This window comes from Panthera leo, chromosome E2, assembly GCF_018350215.1.
Source record: "Panthera leo isolate Ple1 chromosome E2, P.leo_Ple1_pat1.1, whole genome shotgun sequence".
Classification (NCBI taxonomy): Eukaryota; Metazoa; Chordata; class Mammalia; order Carnivora; family Felidae; genus Panthera; species Panthera leo.
In genome coordinates, this window is record NC_056693.1 from 11,219,301 (window position 1) to 11,240,000 (window position 20,700).

Sequence of the window (20,700 nt, forward strand, 5' to 3'; positions counted from 1 at the left end):
TTTTCATTCTCCAAACCTTCTGAGTACTCGCTCTGGGTCCAATTTTGTGCTGGACAGCACTGGGGACACAGCAACAACCAGACAGCCCCGTCCCGCTGTCCTAGGATTCCAAGTCTGTTGGAGGAGACAGAGACAGACTCGTCCCTTGACAGTGATGGCCCCAAGTGAGCGTAGCTGGGCTGGGAGAGCCCAGAGGGGCACCTGACCTAGCCTGGGGATCAGGGAGGGCTTCCTGGAGGCGAGGCCTCTGAACTGAGCCCTGGGCTAAAGGAGCACACATTTAAATTTGTTTTGAACACTGAAAGTTCTTCCACATGTATTGAGGACTGGAAGTAAAAAATATGCTGAGCATAGGGAACCTTTAGGTCTGGTAAGGAGTCTGGACCTTATTTTAGAGTCCGTAGAAGCCAGTGAAGGATTTTAAGCAGGAGAGTACCTTGATTCGATATTCAGCTTCAGGTATGGAACGTGCATGAGGATGGGACCAGAGATCCGGGAGGTGGCTGGGCCAGGGCGGAGGCCTGGAAACCCAAAGGCGGTGCTTACATTTCTGGCTTGGACAAGTTGTTCTGTCTTGTTTTGTTTCACTTGGAGGTGTAATTGACATTCAACATTACATTAGTTTCAAGTATAAGACATGATGATGTGATATTTGTGTTGCAAAATGGTCACCACAGTATAGTTAATATGTATATTACCGTATATAGTTATAGAGTTCTTTTCTTATGATAAAAACTTATTTTTTTCTTATGATGAGAACTTTTAAGATTTACTCTCTAAGTAACTTGCAGATTTGCAGCACAGCAGTATTAACTGTAGTCCCCATGCTGTAGGTTACATCCTCTCGACTTGTTTCTTTTATAGCTGAAACTTTGTTCCTTTTAACTCTCTCCACCCATTGGCCTCCCGGCTGCCCTCCACTTCTGGCAACTACCAGTCTGTTCTCTGTGTCTGTGAACTTGTTGTTGTTGTTGTTGTTTTGGCTTTATTCCACGTACATGTAAGATCATATAGTACTTGTCTCTCTGTGATGTATTTCACGTCGTGTAATGTAAGATCATATAGTACTTGTCTCTCTGTGATGTATTTCATGTCGTGTAATGTAAGATCATATAGTACTTGTCTCTCTGTGATGTATTTCACGTCGTGTAATGTAAGATCATATAGTACTTGTCTCTCTGTGATGTATTTCACGTCGTGTAATGCCCTCAAGGAGCGTCCATGTTGTTGCAGATGGCGATTTCATTCTTTTTTGTGGCTGAATCTTATTCTGTTGTCCATATATACCACACTTTCAATATTTTCTTTATCCATTCATCTGTCGATGGACACTTAGATGGTTTCTATATGTTGGCTATTTTAAATTATCCTGCAGTGAACACAGGGGTGCATATATGTTTTAGAATTGGTATTTTTGTTTTCCAGAACTGGAATTGCTGGATCATATGGTATTTCTATTTTTTTTTTTAAGTTAATTTATTGAGAGAGAGAGAGAGAGAGAACAAGTGAGGGAGGGGCAGAGAGAGGGAGAGAGAGAATCCCAGGCAGGTTCTGCACTGTCAGCACAGAGCCTGATGTGGGGCTCAAACTCACAAACCATGAGATCAAGACCGGAGCCAAAGTCGGACGTTTAACCAACTGAGCCACCCAGATGCCTACTTTTAATTTGGTAGCTCTATTTTTAATTTTTTGAGGAACCTTCATACTGCTTTCCACAGTGGCCCATTTATATTCCCACCAACAGTGCACAAGGATTCCCTTTTCTCCACATCCTCGCCAACCCTTGTTATTTCTTGTCCTTTTGTTTGTTGAGAGGGTTTTTTAGTAATTATTTAATGTTTATTTATTTTTAAGAGAGAGACAGAGACAAAGCATGAGAGGGGGAGGGGCAGAGAGAGAGAGAGAGAGGGAGAGAGAGAGAGAAGGAGACACAGAATCCGAAGCAGGCTCCAGGCTCTGAGCTGTCAGCACAGAGCCTGATGCAGGACTCGAACTCAAAGACCGCAAGATCATGACCTGAGCCAAAGTCAGACACTTGACCGACTGAGCCCCCCAGGCGTCCCTGTTGAGAGGTTTTCTGATGACTGAATTCAGTCTCCTTACCGATGATCATTCTATTCAGATTTTCTGTTTCTTCATGTTTCAGTATTGGAAGGTTGTATGTTTCTAGGACTTTATCCATTTCAGTTCGTTCTGTTGGTTGACACGTAATTGTTTGGAGTCATCTCTTAGCCTTTGTATTTCTGTGGTGTCAGCTGTAACATCTCCCCTTTTGGGTCTGATTTTGTGTTTGCTCTTTTTTTTCTTGGTGAGTCTTGCCAAAAGTTTTTCAGTTTGGTTTATCTTCTCAAAGAACCGGCTCTTGGTTTTCACTTGTCTTTCATATTGCCTTGTTAGCCTCAATTTCATTGATTTGTGTTCTGATCTCTGCCGTTACCTTCCTCCTACTGACTTTGGGCTCTGCACTTTTTCTAGTTCCTTGAGGTATGAACTTCGGTTGTCGATTTGAAAATTTTCTTCTTTCTTGCTGTAGGCGTTTATCCCTGTGTACTTTCCTCTTAGAACTGCTTTGCTGCGTCCCCTAAGTTTTGGGACGTTGTATTTCCATTTTTGCTTGTCTCACGGTATTTTTCATTTCTTTTTTTGATTGCTTTATTGGGTTGTTGGTTATTTAATGTTGACATATTTATGAATTTCTCAGTTTTCTTCTTGTAATCGATTTCTAGTTTTACACCATCGTGGTCAGAAAAGATGCTTGATGGGGGGCGCCCGGGTGGCTCAGTCGGTTGAGCGTCCAACTTCGGCTCAGGTCATGATCTCGCGGTCTGTGCGTTCAAGCCCCACATCGGGCTCTGTGCTGACAGCCTGGAGCCTGGAGCCTGCTCCAGATTCTGGGTCTCCCTCTCTCTCTGCCCCTCCCTCACTTGCTTTCTGTCTCTCAAAAATAAATAAATTTTTTAAAAAAATTAAAAGAGAAGAAAAGATGCTTGCTATGATTTCAGTCTTCTAAAATTTGTTAAAACTTGTTTTGCGGCCTAATGTATGATCTTGAGGGTCATAGGAAGTGTTCAAGTTGCCCCTGGAGGTGGATGTGATGGAGAATGTTCCATGTGCACTTGAAAAGAATGTGCATTGTTTTTAAATTTTATTTTTAAACTAGTCTCTCTGCCCAACCTGGGGCTCAAACCCACAACCCCGAGATCGAGAGCCACATGCTGCACCGACTGAGCCCTCCAGGCGCCCTGGGAAGAATGTGTATTCTGTTGCTTTTGGATGGAATGTTTGGCTTGGGCAGGTTTTTGAAATGTGTTTCTGTTTTAGAAATCACTTTAATTACTAATGTTGTCAAAGGAGAACAAGTACTTAGTTTAAAAGAGTCAAATACATCTGTGATTCATGATAAAAAGTAAAAACCACAGGGGCGCCTGGCTGGCTCAGTCTGAAGAGCGTGCAACTCTTGATCTCAGGGTCATGAGTTCGGGCCCCATGTTGGGTGTAGAGATTACTTAAATAAATAAACTCTAAAAAAAGAAAAAAGAAGACGAGAATGCAGCCATTTCCTTTCCCACCTCAATTCCTGTCCCTCACAGGTGACCGCTTTAAGTCTTTCGGCTGACTTTGGTATCTGTCACCGTATTTCCAAATGAGGTGCTTACACTTTGAGTTTTTTAAAATTTTCCGTTTTTTCTTGCCCGTTGACCTCCTAACATGGAAATAAGGACGTAGTGCTTTTATTCCCCCCATATTTAAAAAAACCGCTTCCCTCTCAAATAGTTAACAATCGTCACCAGCTCTGTCACATTTAGCAGTTCGGTACTTAGTGTCCCTGTGGTGGCCCTTCCATCACCCCAGGCTGATAGCGGTGGGTACTAGTTAGTAGGTAGGGTGCTCTCGATGCCTCTTTCCTTGCTCACAGTTGAGTGATGGCCCCCACTAGGAGCACTTTCCCTTTGCTTTAGGAGGCAGCAGCCGTTGCGTGCCCGCAGACGTGTTTCCAGCCGTGGGGAAGAGGTGCTTAGTCCTGTCTCCTGTCAGCAGGCTCCCGAGGCGCCTGGCCCCCACTGCGGAGGAAGAGGAGTCCTTGTCCTCAGCTGCACAGTTTCCTGAGGAAAGAGTTACATACCAGCCACCTGCAGTTCCGTGCTTAGGAAAACACTTTCACAATAGTTAGCCGTGGCCAAGTGCTTCTTTCTAATGGACTCACTGGGCTGAGGTAGTCTTCCGCTCCCTTGGAAAACTCCCAGGGGCTGGTCCGCCGTCGTGCTGGAGTCTGAGGTGCCCGGGGGCCTGGAGCTGTGGGGCTGAGGAGAGAGATCCAAGCCCACGAGTTGGGGTCGTGAGGGTCCGAGTTGCCCCCGGGAGTGGATGTGATGGTTGAGCGAGAAGTGGGCCTCGGGCGGCAGCGCCCTGAGAAGTAGCCCCTGAGGCCAAGGAAAGGGATCTAGCAGGGGACAGATGGGGAACGAGGGCCAAGAGAAGCGGACGCCTCCCAGAGTGCAGTGCCTCGTCGTGTCAGGGGACAGATGAGATAGAAAGCATGAGGGACGTGGGCGGAGCCGGGTGAGAGGGAGCCATGCCTAGGGTCCATGGCTACCTCCTGAGGACTTCCACAGATCAGCCCTCTCGTTGAATGCCTGCTCTGTGTCCTACCCAGGGCTGGGGCCACTGCAGCGATGGGGTCAGCCCCCAGCCCGGCCCTCACGGGGCTCACGGTCCCACTGGGGAGATAGGTTCATCGGCACACCGTGGTTGCCCAGAGTGGTCGGAGCTTTGTTTGGCAGGGAACCCAGGGGTCTGGGAGTCAGGGCAGGCTCCGTGGAGGAGGGCATATCTGAGCTGAGATACTCTGTGGTATGGAGGACAGATCAAAGGGAAAAAGACTAGGACCCAGAGGGGCTCCTGGATGGCTCAGTTGGTTGAGCGTCCGACTCTTGATCTCAGTTCAGGTTTTGATCTCAGCATTTGAGTTCAAGGCCTGGAGGGGGAAAAAAAAAAAAAAAAAAAAGAACCAGGACACAGAGACCAGTGAGGAGACAGAACACTATTTTATGTAGCCCAAGGGCAGAGCTGAGACCAGCGGGTAGGACACATTTCCAGGAATAAAATTCCAAACAGGAGTCAGGAAGAGGATGCTAGATTGACATTTACTGAATCGAGCAATTTCTCACTTAGTCTCTCATTGCCATTCTCCCCCCGCTGTCAGTTGGGTAGTTTGGTCCCCAGTTTACTGATGGGGGAACCCAGGCTCAGAAAGTGAGAGAGCTGAGATTTGAATCTAGATCTGCATGACCCCAAAGGCCTTCCTGCCATTTATTAAGCCCAGCCCTGAACTGACAGGTTTTTGCATGATCTCATTTAGTTATTTCGGCAATACTGTCCACAGGTGAAAGGGTCCTCAGTTTGAAGATGAACTAAGGCTTAGGGAAGAGCACTCCTTTGCCCACAGCGAGATGGCCCAACGTGGCCTCTGTCCTTCTTTATCTGGTGCACAAGCAAGAAATGAAAGCAGAGTACAACAACACAGCGTGGTGTTGAAGTCCCGGCAGGGTGACTAAGGGCTGATGAATAGGTTAGGCAAGTATTGCCTTTTCTGTCGCTAAAGCAACGTGTTAAATTGTCTCCCCCTTGGGAAAAGCAGCATTCTTTTGATTCTTTGGAGACAGGCTAAACCTCAAACTTCAGTAAAAGTATAAAATCAGTAACAGACAAGAATGTTTTGACAAAATTTGAACACTCGTAGCGGCATTATGTACAGTAAATTTGAGGAAACTTCAAGGAAGGATGAGCTGTTCATCCATTCATTAAACATTGCCTTGTGCCTTCTTGATGCCAAGTCCTGGGCTGGGTATTTCTGGGAACCTGCCTGCCCTTAAGGAGCTCACAGTCCAGTTTCCAGGCAGTGACAAATGAGTTACCCATGGAGAAGGGAGAACTTGCCAGAGGCCTCAAGATACACAAGGCTAGTTGAAACATATTTCTACAACCATTTTAAGAAGGACCATCAAAAAAAAAAAAAAAAAAAAAGGACCATCATAGTTTATTTATTTATTTATTTTTAATGTAATGTTTATTTTTGAGAGAGAGAGAGAGCACAAGTGTGAGCAAGGGTGGGGCAGGGAGAGGGGGACAGAAGATCCGAAGCAGGCTCTGTGCTGATAGCAGAGAATCCAATGTGAGCCTCAAACTCACAAACTGTGACATCATGACCTGAGCTGAGGTCGGACGCTTAACCGACGGAGCCACCCAGCCACTCCAAGAAGCACCGTCATACTTTAAAAACCATTCAACCCAGAATAAACAGTGTTGTGATGAGGGTTGCCCAGGGAGCTTGAGGAATCTAGAGGATATGTCTGACCCGGCCTAGGGATCAGGGAGGGCTTCTGGGAGGAAGGGACTTTCCAGCTGAGACCTAAAAGATGAATTGGGGTGAGGTAAGAAAAGAGGAGTGAGGGAATAGTATCCCTGGCGGAGATGGAAGGGTGAGCAAAATAACCGTGAGCCCAGCCCTTGCAGAACTCATGATCCAGTGGGGAAGAAGGATCTTTCACCAGTAGCACCCAAGATTGATCAGGGCTGGGGTGTAGAAGCCCAGGAGGCAAGTCCTGCGAAGCAAACACCTTAGCTGCATCCTTGAGGACAACTAGGAGTTAGGAGACATGTAGCAGAGAAAAGCAGCAAAATCAAAAGATGGTTCTTTGAAAAGGTTACTACTACTCAAGGGAAAACACACAAATTTCCATTAAAAGGAATGAAAGAGGAGGCATCAGTACAGATCCTAACTATAGGATGATAAGAGGATACTGATCAACCTTAGCCAATAAATTTAACAATGCAGAAGAAATGGACAGTTTCCTTGAGAAAACACAATTTGACAATATTGACACATGAAGAAATAGAAAATCTGAATAGTCCTGAATCTGTTAGAGACAACAAATCCATAATTAAAAACCTTCCCATAAAGCAAATGACTTTGCTGGTAAATTTTTCCAAACATTTAAGAAAGAAATAATACCATTATCTAAACTCTAATAAATAATAAAGAAAGTGGGGACACTTCCTTATTTAATGAGTCAAGTAGAATACTAATACCAAAAACCTAATAAAGCTATTACAAGAAAGGAAAACTTTAGGCCAAGATCTCTTGTGAACATGGATTCCAATATCCTAAACAAAAATATTAGCAAATAGAATCCAGCAATACGTAAGATGGATAATAAATCACGACCTATTGGGATTTTTTCTAAGACCGGAAGGTTGGTTTAGCATTTGAAAAGCAATGTAATTCAGCTTAGGAATGGTAGAAAGGAGAAGAACCGTATGATCATATTATACAGGGAAAGCATTTGATAAAATTCAACACCTATCATGATAAAAGCACTCCAAAAACTATGAATAGAAAGGAACTTCCTTAATCTGACAAAGTTTATATCATCAAAAGAATTCAATTTTTTAACACCAAATTTATACTTAAAACTTAAAATGAACACTTCCCCCAATGTTTTGAATAAGACAAGTATCACCTCTTCCAGTCAACATAATGTTGGATGTTATAGCTAGTGTGAAAAGGCAAAAATACGTACATATATGTATATATTCACATATACACACATACATATATATATGCCTACATAAGGGGCACCTGGCTGGCTCAGTCGGTAGAGCATGTGACTCTTGATCTCAGGGTTGTGAGTTCAAGCCCCATGATAGCGTAGAGAGCACTTAAAAATAAAATATTTACGAAAGCAAACAAACATACTACTTTCTTCATGGACTGGAAGACTCAGTAACCTTGTTTTTAAGGCTCTCCAAATTGAACTGTAGATTCAGTGTAATCCCGGTGAACACCCTAACACGTGTTTTGTTGTTTGAAACAAGTTGATTCTAGAATTTATAGGAAAGTTAGAGATCCTGGGATAGAAAATTTTCAGGAGGAACTAAGTTTGAAGGTTTACACTATCAGATTTCAAGACTTACCGGAAAGCTACAGTAATTAACACAGAGTCGTATTGGTACGACAAATAGAGCAATGGGATAGACAAATAGAGCAATGGGACAGAATGGATTGGGTAAAATGAGACCGACACAAACAAGTGGGTTTCCAGCAAAAGGAGTCCTGCAGCTCAGTGGGGGAAGGGTGGTCATTCGGTAAATGGTGCAATTCCATATCCATATGGGAAAAAGCCTCGCACTGCTCCTTCCCTTGGATGTTGGCAATGCCTGGAGGTATTTTTGGTTGTCAAAACTTGTGAGGTACCACTGGCAAAATCGTCCCTAGCTGAGAACCACTGACACATACAAATGTAAAAAGTCCCGGAGCCGAGGGGCGCCTGGGTGGTGCAGTTGGTTAAGCGTCCGACTCTTGGTTTCGACTCAGGTCACGATCTCACGGTTCTCGAGTTTGAGCCTTGCATTGGGCTTCGCATTGTCAGCACAGAGCCTGCTTGGAGTTGATTCTCTGTCTCCCTCTCTCTCTGCCCCTCCCCTGCTTGTGCTGTCTCTCTCTGAAAAATAAATAAACTTTTTAAAAAAGTCACGAAGCTGAGCTAGTATAATAGTGCATTAAAAAAATTTTTTTTAATGTTTTATTTAGTTTTGAGAGACAGAGAGAGACAGAACCCGAGTAGGGAAGGGGCAGAGAGAGAGGGAGACACAGAATCCAAAGCAGGCTCCAGGCTGAGCTGTCAGCACAGAGCCCAGCGTGGGGCTCGAACTCATAAACTGTGAGATCATGACCTGAGCCGAAGTCGGACGCTTAACTGACTGAGCCACCCAGGCGCCCCAAAGAATTTAGGTTTATGTCTTCTAAAGATACAATCAGAATTCAAGGACGCAGAAAGTATATTCAGATTTTCTGTGATCAGAGAATAAAAATGGTGTTTCACTTTGTACATAGTGAACATACCAATAAGAGCCATGTCCTTTAGTTTGTATGTTATTGAATGAGCTGGTTCCTCTCCACGTTATTAAAATTCATTTGTTCATTACCAACATTTCATTTCATTTTATGATAAACCTTTTCTCAGCTTTTTATTTATTGGTGACCTCGAGAGCATCATCAATCATGATTCTAGGCATGATAAGAGAAAATAGCTAATAAGACATCCATATGAATTAAAATTTAAAAAAAAAAGGCAGTCCCCCAGACCCTCTAGAACTTATCCAGAGACAGCAGCAAAGGAACCCACTGAAGACAGTGAGCCGTGGCCCTTATCACACCCCAGGGACAGCCGCAGTTGCAGGGCCCCAGCCCTGGCTGCTCTCCCAGGCTGTGTGAGTACATCAGCTGATGGGTGAGGAGCCCTGCCTCCCCGTTTTCTGTCTCCTGGGTGAGGCAGTGTCCTGTGACTCAGCCGTTTTCACTGCTGGGAAACCTGCTACTGTCTGCACTCTACATGCCCATGGGCAGGCAGGGTGTGGATGGCCCGACTGGTCCATCCACACAGTGGAAGACTACTCTACATGCCCATGGGCAGGCAGGGTGTGGATGGCCCGACTGGTCCATCCACACAGTGGAAGACTACTCAGCGATAAACCAGGGGGGCCACTGAAACACATGGTGATGTGTAGATTTCACAGGCGTAATACAGAGTGAAAGAAGGCAGAATAGAGAGTACAAACGATTTACGATGAAATCAGAAAGGGACTTAGAGAGTATAGGGATAGCATCTACCACGGGAGGTCAGAATAGCGGTTTTGGGGGGTACTGACTGGAAGAGAGCCGGCTTGAGGGTGGGAGCCTGTTGGAGTACAGGAATATTCTAGATCTTAATCTGCATGGTGCTTACATATTAAAAAATTATCCCGCTTGGGGCACCTGGGTGGGTCAGTCAGTTTTAAGCGTCTGACTTCAGCTCAGGTCACGATCTCACGGTTCCTGGGTTCAAGCCCCAGCTGGGAGCCTGGAGCCTGCAGCCTGCTTCAGATTCTGTGTCACCCTCTCTCTCCACTCCTCCCCTGCTTGCACTCTGTCTCTTTCTCTCTCAAAAATAAATAAACATTAAAAAAAAAATTATCCCGCTTATGGCTGGCTGGCTTGGTCAGTAGAGCATAGGATCCTTGATCACAGGGTCGTGAGTTCAAGCCCCACATTGGGTGTAGAGATTACTTAAAAAAAAAAAAAACTTTAAAAAATTTTTCAATCATCATGCCCTACACTTACTGTTTGTGTATTTTATGTAAGTTATATTTCGTTAAAAAGGGAAAAAAAATGAATGTAGTGAGGTCACCAGATTAAAAAAAAAATCATGTACATAACAGTTGTATTTCTATGTACCAGCCCCAACCAAAGTGAAAATGGAATTTAAAATACCATGAGTAAAATAATAAGTAAAAAGAAAATACCATGGATAATAACAAAAAAAAATAAATGCCTGGGAATAAATATAATCAAAAAGATTTGCAGGGAAAGTTAGATGAAATGGAGACAGATACTACATTTATGGATTGAAAGACTCAACATTGGGAAGATGTCACTGTCTTGAAAATGATCTGTAGACTCATTGGAATTCCAACCAAAATCTGGGACAATGGCTTTCAACATTTTGACTGTTCCAGTTACATACAGAGTCACATACAAAACAAGAACAAAAGTTTTGTGAGACAAGGGCTCCCGGGTGGCTCAGTTGATTTAGCGTCTGACTCTTGATCTCAGCTCAGGTCTTGATCTCAGGATCATGAGTTCAAGCCCCACGTTGGGCTCCGCGTCGGGCAAGAAGCCTACTTAAAAAGTTTTGTGAGACAGTACTTGTCCTGACTACTTAAGATCGCCTTTGATGTTTTCTGTTATATGCTGGCAGGAGTGGGGGATGTTGTATCCATGAGTTTGGGAAGTGAAATTGTGTGGTATTGGCCTTTCTCTGACTTACTTCTCTAAAGCGGAATGCCCTCAAGGGCCATCTGATGGTTCCTATCATATTCATGATCATATTTTTCATGCCGGTCTGTGCGACCAAATTAGATTCCATGACCCACTAATGGGACAAGACCAGCGGTTTTGGAAATACCGTGTGAGGGAAGACCTAGTTGTTCTAGAAAATCATTGTCCAGCTGAGAGCTGACTGACACGGGGTGGAATTCTAAGGGGCTTGATGGAATGTCAGAGTAGAGATGCCATCCGACCTCGCTGCTGAGACCGTCTCCTCCGGGTGGCCCCCTTCGTGACATAGCCCACCAGGGGGACCCCTCTCTAGATTAAGCACATCCCACTGGACAGTGTGTCCGCGATTGTCACATGGTATATGCTGTTTATTTTCACTTTTCTGACTTGGCACAGAGTACAGAGGGTTCTGCTGTAACCACTGAACAACCTGTGGGTCAAACCTGGATAACGTGGAAGAATGATCTGGCCTGGGGGTGGGGAGGGGAGCTCGAAAGGAGGGAGACAGTGATAAGCATATAGTACAAGAAGCAGATACAGATCATCTGTAAAAATGGAGAGACAGGGGACGGAGGAAGGACAGGTACGTGGAGACAAAGGTCTCATCTTTTATACTTGGGCTGGGGGGGATGGTCAATAGACAATGCATAAATAGCAGTGAATTTCCAGTTGAAAAATTCAGAAATAGAAGTGAGCAAAGTACGCTTGTTATCAGATATCAGGGCCATGATGCCAGCAGAAAAAAAGGCTAGTTAGGGTGAGATCTAGGGGGCCACTGGGGTGGGCCTAAGGATCAGGACTTCTGACTTTCAACTGTATAGTTTGAGTACTTTATTTGCATGTAATGTGTTATTTTTATTAAGGAAAAGAATGGTAGTTTCTTTTTATGTTTTTGTTTTGTTTTAACCGGCTCCTGGCTGCTGCTGTAGGTCAGCAGGGGGCTGACGCTGGGACAGGGACCCACTGTGTGTGCTTGGCCTGCTACTGGCCAGTGCGGGGGACACAGCAGTGGCTGTGATGGTCCTGGACCCTGCCCTCTAGGGTGCAAACAAGCGACTGGGTGACCAGATCATTCCCAGTTGTGATGGATGCTCTGAAGGAAATACACAGCGTGTGCAGAAGGGACAGAGATCCCCGAATAGGGAGGTCAGGGAGGGGACATCGGTCAGAGCTGGGGCAGAGCCTGGACCCGGACAGCGGATGAGGGTTTGGGAGAGACGTTCACGCAGAAGACTAGACACTTGGCTGAGGGGGTGGAGGGGTACCTGAGTCCCAGGTCTCTGGCCTGGTGACAGGATGGACCCAGGAGGAGGAACAAGTGTCTGTGGGGTCAGGTTTGGACACAGTGAGTGTGAGGTGTCCGGGAGACATCTGAGGGCCTGTTCTTTCCAACTACCCCTTCTTCCCAGTTCTCCTTTCCCACATGGGCCTTGTTTCCTGAACCCCAAGTCTGGCTACTAGCCTGAGAGACTGCCATCAGCCCTGCCCCGAAAGCCTTGTCTCTCTCACACACACACCCTTCAACTGAATTTCCTGTGCCTGGACGTGTGCCCCCACCCCTCGTGCCCGCTCCCGTTTGCACACCCAGACCCCCGCCCACTGGCCCCGGTCCTCACGCTTGTCTACAGTGAGATGCTGGGACATTCGCCCAGGGATGCCAGCAGAAGCTGGTGCTGTCTCCTCACCACCCTCCGGCCACTGTGCTTCGTGGGCCAGACATAAAGGATCACGTGACAGGTGCAGGCCCGGCTCCGGGGCGGGGGGAGGGGGGGGTGTGTGTGGTCATCATCTCCTCGTTTGACAGAGGTGGCCCAGCGTGGGCTGTCATCGCTGTAGGTGGCAGAGCTCCAGGTGGACCCCAGGTCGGCCCGAAGCTGAGACCTCAGTGTGGGAGGGGTCGGCACCGCCTGGACTCCAGGAACCCCACACCACCAGGGTCTCCGTAACAAGTAGTAGTTAGTAATGGTGACTGCGGCCACGGGCAGGTCACGGGGGCAGGTCACGGGAGGGCCCCGGGTGCACTCCTCCTCAGATCTTACTTCCTGCTGGCTGCAGGCAGAGCTCGCCCAACGTTTTATGCTGCCCTACCCCATTTTTAGAAAATGCTGTGTTTGCCAATCTTATTTATTTTTTGAGAAAGAGCACAAGCAGGGGAGGGGCAGAGAGAGAGAGGCAGAGGATCTGAAGCGGGCTCTGTGCTGCTGCAGGGCTCGAACTCACAAACCCTGAGGTCACGACCTGAGCCGAAGTCAGACATTTAACCAGCTGAGCCACCCAGGCGCCAAAGGTTGTATACCCTCTAGCGCATTTTCAAGGTGACAGCTAAGCCTTGTCTTCCTGAATTCAAGTCGCCGCAGAGGATATAATTTCTGGTGTGCATGAATATTGATATTTCCAAACGGATTGGTGCCATCTTCCCTTCCAGGTATCTAATGCAATCCATATAACTGCCGCGATTTGCTGTCTGCAATTTCAGTTTAAAGGGGAAAAAAAATGAACGAGCTGTTCCTTTGCAGTCAGGAATTTCACATTATGCCTTGAACTTTGTCCTTGAACTTCTGTTTACACTTCCCCCGCAGAATTCTGTCTACCAAAGGATGTGTCAGCAACCCAGACACGCACAGAAATCCAAATTTTAATTGTCGTTTAGCTTCCGTTGGCCGAAAGGCTGCAAACGTGAAAATATTTTCCTGTGGATTTTTTAAAAAGACGAGCCCACAATTGACGCGAAACATTTCATACACGAGGCATTTGCACGGGTAGTTATTAAGCATTAAAAGTAAAGTGCTGTGTTGGAAATGAATCTCCGGGTGAGCTAGACAGGCGTCCCCAGCAATTTCGTGTGTCCTGGATGAGTGTGAATTACCCCAGGAAGGAGTCAGGGTCCAGCGTCAGTGCTGCCTCGGTTTTTAAGACTCAGATGCTGAGGATTTCCCTGCACAAAGCGGCAGCTAGGCAAGGAAGCTTTTGTTGCAGCAGCACCCGCCCAGTCAACTCGCGAGCTTCTTCCAAGGTACGTGCCCAAAACCTCACCGCAGAGAGCGCACAGGACTGTTAGCTCCGTCCTCGGGGCTGGTGAAAAATCTAGGAGGGGAGCCACCAGACTTGCAAATTACCCCGTGGTCCAAGTCGCCTCGCATCCATTCCCACGTTTCAGCTGCCCTTTCTTTGGAGCCCAGGAGGGTACCCGCCCCGCTGCAGCCCTAACTCTAAATTTTGGGAAGATTCAGAAAGAAAGTGGGGCGGGGTGGGGGGGGGGGATGTGCCTTGCTTCTGAGAAGCAGGTTGGACGACTGCGTCCGGGGATGCTTGGCTGGCCTGCTGGTGGCTTGAGGGGAGGAGCAGAGGGAGCTCAGAAGCCTCTGGCAACTGAGCCTTTACACCTTCCTGGGACTTTGTGTCCTGGGAGCTGCTTGTAACCCTACAGGGGCGCAGCCCCCAGGGTTTCTCCTTCCTGGCTACTTGGCAGAATCCTCTGGGCGATTCAAAAAGCCGCCTGGGCTCCCATTCTCTGGGCTAGGTAGGCCAGCGCAGGTCTTGCTTAAAGCGATCCCCAGTGATTCTGGCTGTGGTGTGCCCATTGCGCCAACCTGGACACCGAAACGCGGAGGGGTGGGGCTTGTAGGGGGCTCCTGGCGCAGGACCTGACCCCTCTCTTCCCCCGCAGTGTACCACTGGGTGGAGATGCGGACCAAGATGCGCATCATGGGCTTCCGGGGCACGGTCATCAAGCCGCTGAATGAGGACGCGGCCGCCGAGCTGGGCGCCGAGCTGCTGGGTGAGGCCACCATCTTCATCGTGGGCGGCGGCTGCCTGGTGCTGGAGTACTGGCGCCACCAGGCGCACCAGCGTCACAAGGAGGAGGAGCAGCAGGCCGCCTGGGACGCGATGCGGGACGAAGTGGGCCGCCTGGCCCTGGCGCTGGAGACCCTGCAGGCACAGACGCAGGCACAGACGCAGGCACAGACGCAGGCACAGACGCAGGCCGCGCCTGCGCAGAGCGCGCTGGAGGAGCTGCAGGCGCAGATGCGAGAGGTGCGCGCCCAGCTCTGCGCCCGGGATGCGCCCCAAGCAGCGTCCGTGCCCCAGGTGGTGTCCGCGTCCAAGGCAGCGTCCGCATCCAAGGATCAGGAGTCTGCCGAAGTCTGAACTTGGACGTGGTTGCGTGTGCTCTGATGTGGCCTTCTCCCCACACTATCCCTGCCTGTGCTGGCCCAGCGGAAACCACCGGGATCTTGATGGAACTTGGATTCGGTCATCCCCTACTGATCAGTGCAACCTTCCACCGGGACCGGCCCCCAGCAGGTGAAGCTCCAGCAAGGCTTCCGCCAGCTCGTGGGTACAGTCCACAGCGCTCATCACTGCACCCCCACCCGAAACCACACAGACCTATGGGGTCCCAGCCTGGACAACGGGCCGAGTCTTCTGGCAGGAGAAAAAAGGGACCCCGGACTTGAGCCGAATCAAGCTGTTTCCTCCCCACCCTCCCATCCCCCCAGTTACCTGATAAGTGTCACCTTTCCCCGGGACTCTCATCCTTTTCACCGGAACACCCCCTTCCCCTCGTCAACAGGTACAGACCGTTATAAAGAAATGCTGTGTCTTTCAGTGACTTTCTGTCCCCCTCATCTAAGGTGGGTTCCAGCTGGGCATCACCACTCTCTCTGAGGGGAAGAAAAGCGGGATCTTGGCTTGCAGTCGATCCACTGAATGTTATACGCCCCCCCCAACCTGATCTGTGGTGCCCTACCAAGACCCCAAGTGGAATATTCCTGCAGATTCCCCCCAGCCCGCAATCCTTCTAGTCCACGGCGCAGCCCGCCCGGATGACTGCAGGGCCTTCCGTGGCAGTGCTCTCCCAACACCCCTTCCGTGGCGGAAAAGTCGCCCCCGCCTCTGGCCAATCCGACTTCAGCCTGTGTACCTGCCTTCAGGGTCCATGAGCCTTTCCTGCCGTCCTTCCCCACCTTCCGCGCTATGTTCTTCAGTGGCCTGTCAGAGGCCTGCCAGCCATGGGCTAGATGATCACATTCCTCGGCTTCCATCCAAATCTGGGGACCTGGGTGCCCTTGCCCTTCTCCTCTGGGGCTCCGGGCTGGCCCACCAGCCCCGCTTCATGCAGTAGTACCCCCGGGCCTTCCTTGCCTCCCGTCCCACCTCCATCCCACTGGTCTAGGCCACCAGTCGGTCTTAACCTTTATTCGTTTCCTGGGGCTAGCATACCCAATGACCACAGACTTGATTTGCCATCTCACGGTTCTGGAGGCCAGAGATCCGAAATCAAAGTGTCAGTGGGGCCACACCCGTCCGAAGGCGCTACGGGAGGATCTTCCCTTGCCTCTTCTAACTTTTGGTGACTTCGGGCATTCCTTGGCTTGTGGCCGCAGATCTCCAGTCTCCGCGCCCCCTTCGCGTGGCCTTTGTTTCCTCTTCTGTCTCTGGTAAAGACACCTGTCCTTGGATTCAGGGCCCGCCCTAAATCTAGGATGACTTCACTTCAGGATCCTTAACTTATTTACAGAGGTGGGGTTTTTTTCCCCCCAGATATGCTCGCAGTCACACATCCCTTGGTTTACTATGTGGACACGTCTCTGGGGGAGTCAGCATTCAGCCCGCTACGCCTCCCCACCCCAAGAGAGCGCTGGGACTCTTGCCAGCCCCACAGGACGTTTGGCCTTCCCCACAAGAGTGATCGGAACAGTCCAGGAACCGGCCTTTACTACCTGGTGTCTCTTCCAGGAATCTCCCTGGTGTGGGAGGGGTGTGGGTCCCACCAGTCCGCCAGTCTGCCTTCTGCGCTTCAGACTGTAGATATTGTCTGGAATAATCTTCAGGGTGTGTCTGAGAACACAGGGATCTCCAAAATGAGTACAACGAGACGCGTTAGGATTAGAGAAGCTGATGTGCGTGCGTGGGCAGTCATCCTGTGAACCCTTTCCCAGCCTGGAACCCTGAGGCCCAGGAGAAGCAAGGGGACTGGCCCAAGTCCCCAAAGTCCAAGGTGGTGAAGTAGTAAGAGCAGAGTGGGGGCAGGGGGTGCACAGAGAAGGGGATGGAGGGGGGTGCAGGATGCTTGAGGGTACTGATGCCGGAGGAGGAAGAGAGAGGGGCGGGAAGGCAGTGACTGGGGAGGGGTGTTGGTTAGGGCTCTACACAGAGGCCCAAAGCATTTCCCAGAGGCGGTGTTGAGGGTCGGGGGGCCCTCAGTTCCTAGCCACAGTGGCCCCAGAGCACACCTGAAATCTTAGCATTTAATGAATGGGGTTAGATCCAAGATCCGTTTTACTTGGGCCCAGTTCCCAGAAGCCATAGGTGAAGGGGGGTGGGGGGAGCGGCCTACTTTCACCTCTGTCCTCCCTCACCTCGCTTCCAGGGGGCCAGGGGCCAGAGTGGGGGCCCGGAGGGTGATCTGCCCAGGTAGAAAACCAAGAAACATGGGTTCTGAAGCATCATCTTAATTCTTTCTAGAAGAGGGGGAGAAGCGGATGTGGAGGGTGTCCTGGGTGGAGGTGTCTTTATTTTTTTTTTTTTTATTATTTTTTTTTTTTTATTTATTTTTGGGACAGAGAGAGACAGAGCATGAAAGGGGATGGGCAGAGAGAGAGGGAGACACAGAATCGGAAACAGGCTCCAGGCTCCGAGCCATCAGCCCAGAGCCTGACGCGGGGCTCGAACTCACGGACCGCGAGATCGTGACCTGGCTGAAGTCGGACGCTTAACCGACTGCGCCACCCAGGCGCCCCTGGAGGTGTCTTTAAAATTGGAAGTGGCCTTGGGCTCCTGGGTGGCTCAGCCCGTTGAGCATCCCGACTCTTGATCCCGGTTCAGGTCATGATCTCGTGGTTCGTGGGTTCAAGCCCCGAACTGGAATTCTGTCTCTCCCTCTCTGTCTTTTCCCCTTCCCTGCTCGTGCTCGCTCGCTCTTTCTCAAATAAGTAAACCAATCAAAAAATCATAAAATTGGAAGTGACCTGAGTGGATGAAGGAGGAGAAGACGGAGAGAGAGACCACTGTGTGGAGGGGTGATGGGCAGAGCTGGGTGAGCAGCCTCAGTGCCTGGTTTCCATGGCTGCTCCCGGGGATCCACTCTGGCACTGACCCAGCTCTGGAGCACAGGTTGCCGGAGGCAGGGGCCGCGATGCTCCTCACCCCCCACCCCCACCCATTATGTCAATAAATAAGTGGCTGCTAACAGTATTTTTTGTCATTTCATTCATGAGGACATTGAGGCACAGAAAGGGGGAGTCACCTGCCCAAGATCACGCAGACAAGGGAAGAAGCAACACGGGACCTGGAGAGGGGCAGTCTCCACCACAGCCCAAGCTCCTAACCCCTGCCCAGTCTTGACCCTGACGTGGCATTGCTGTCACAGCTCCGAGACTCAGCACTCAGCCCCGCGTGTCCTTCCATGTGGCCAGACCTTGTGGGAGGCAGCGGCTTCACCCACTGTGTGAGTGTTGGGGGGCGGGTAGGATCAGGGTGTGTGGAAATGCAAGGAATCCCCTCTCAAAAGTGCACGAGGCGGAGGCTGGAGGACTGGACATCATTCTGGTTTCCTACTAACTAAACTTTTGTCTACCTTTGCGACTTGGGGAGAAGGGTAGAATAAATATGCAAATGAGGTTGGTTGTCTTCAAGTTGATGTATTTTTTAATATATATTTAAAAAAAAAATCTCGGGGGGGCGCCTGGGTGGCTCATTCGGTTAAGCGTCCGACTTCCACTCAGGTCATGATCTCGCGGTTCGTGGGTTCGAGCCCCGCGTCGGGCTCTGTGCGGACAGCTCAGAGCCTGGAACCTGCTTCGGATTCTGTGTCTCCCTCTCTCTCTGCCCCTCCCCCACTCAAGTTCTGTCTCTGTCTCTGTCTGTCTCTCTCTCTCTGTCTCTCTCAAAAATAGATAAACATTAAAAAAAATTTTTTTTTGAATCTCAGGGCACCTGGCTGGCTCAGTCGGTGTCGTGAGTTCAAGCCCCACGTTGTGTAGAGATTACTTAAATAAATAAAAGCTTTAAAAAAAAAATCCGTTAACCTGAGGAAAAAAAGGGTCTTGTTAAATTTTTTTCCCCACTTTCGCTCAGGTGTCCACTGTGTGCCCGGCCCTGTTCTGTGTCGTGCCGAGGTCCCAGGCAGTGAACAAGACAGCCCAACCCTGCCCTCGTGGAGTTCACAGTCCAGTGGGGGGACCCGCACAGTCAGACGTTTCTTTTTCCAATGTTAGCCTGCCCCACGGTGATGAGGGAAGAAGGGGCCTTACTGAATCCAGACCCCTCCCACCTGAGGGACTCAGGACTAGGGTGGAAAAAAACAGAAACCCATTTACACTGGCTTACAGAAGCCTCAAACCGGGTCCCGAGGGCTCCGCCTCTCCCATCTGGCGGGCCCTGTTGTCCCCTGCCTTGGTTTCCCAGTTGGGCAGACCCTTGGCTGAAGAGAGCCACCCCTAGAGAAAATGGACTTCGCTCAGCCCCTGCCTGATTTGTGGGCCCACGTGACCATCTCTGTGCTAGCCACTGTGACTCTTGAGTGGCCAGGCCTGGGCCCCCGGCCCCAGTGGACAGCGGGAGGGGAGCATGCCCAAAGGAGAATGGAGTGGACATCCTCCACTCTGTCGTTAGACAAACGTTTACCGAGCACCTATTGTGTGCCTGGCCCCATTCTAGTGGCTGGAATCCAGGCAGGACTGAGACCAGGTTGCTCCCCATCACAGAGCTGACATCTAGTGCAGGGGATGAACAGTCAAGAAGTAAAGGGCTAGTCCAGTGGCAGAGTTCTGGGGTGATGGGGGTGGCTCATTGAAATCAGGATGGCTCTTCTGAGATGAGCCCCAAAGGCAGCTGTAAGAACTCCACTGGCAGAGTTGAGTCTTTGCGATGGATATCCTGTGGCCTTCAGGGATGAAAGTATTTACCCCCTGGCCCTTGACGTGAAGAGTTCACTGCCTCCCGGGGGCTCCTGGCTGACTCAGTCAGAAGACGGTGCCACTCTTGACCTCGGGGTCATGAGTTGGAGCCCCACGTTGGGCACAGAGGTTCCATAAATCAACACAAAAAGAGTTTACTGACCCACGGAATAGAGTGAGCAAGGGGAATCGGGTGGGAGCGAAGGCTGGCACCTTGTCTCATTTGGCACAGCTCTGGAGGCTCGTCCCAGCTCTGGGCAGCCCACAGGACTGACTGAAGCATCGCGCCTCAGCCACGGCCGACCCAGCCCGGCTTCCCTCCCCTCCCACCTGCACGCGTCTCCTTCCCCAAAGATTCCACCATAACCCCACGGCGCACAGATCTCAAGTCTGCATCTCAGCCAGGGCAGCGAGCCACAGCGGGAAGCAGAGCTCATACAGTCCGCCATTCACGTATTTATAGAATTCACAGTTCACACTCTGTATGTGTTCTAAGTATGGCATAATTCGTGCGTTATGTGGCCTAGTATATAACGGAATATAAAAATATTTTTATGTAATCTGTAACAGTACTGTGTAATATATATATATTATTATACTGTATAATATATATACAGTATAGGGGCGCCTGGGTGGCTCAGTCGGTTAAGCGTCCGACTTCAACTCAGGTCACGATCTCACATTCCGTGAGTTCGAGCCCCACGTCGGGCTCTGGTGGGCTGATGGCTCAGAGCCTGGAGCCTGCTTCCGGTTCTGTGTCTCCCTCTCTCTCTGCCCCTCCCCCATTCATGCTCTGCCTCTGTCTCATAAATAAACGTTAAAAAAAATATATATATATATACACAGTATATATACATATATATACAGTATATATACATATATATACAGTATATATATATATACACATATATATATACACAGTAT

At 49.4% G+C, this 20,700-nt stretch overlaps 1 protein-coding gene across 1 annotated transcript in view; it reads left to right on the forward strand.

Annotated features, from left to right (window-relative positions):
• The window catches only part of OPA3 (outer mitochondrial membrane lipid metabolism regulator OPA3), a 46,264-nt gene extending 30,776 nt beyond the window's left edge, over positions 1 to 15,488 (forward strand). The window contains exon 2 of the mRNA XM_042920886.1: positions 14,544 to 15,488. Within this exon, the coding sequence (XP_042776820.1) occupies positions 14,544 to 15,025 (482 nt within the window). The 3' untranslated portion in view covers positions 15,026 to 15,488. The remainder of the gene's footprint in view (positions 1 to 14,543) is intronic.
• Positions 15,489 to 20,700: the final 5,212 nt, after the last annotated feature.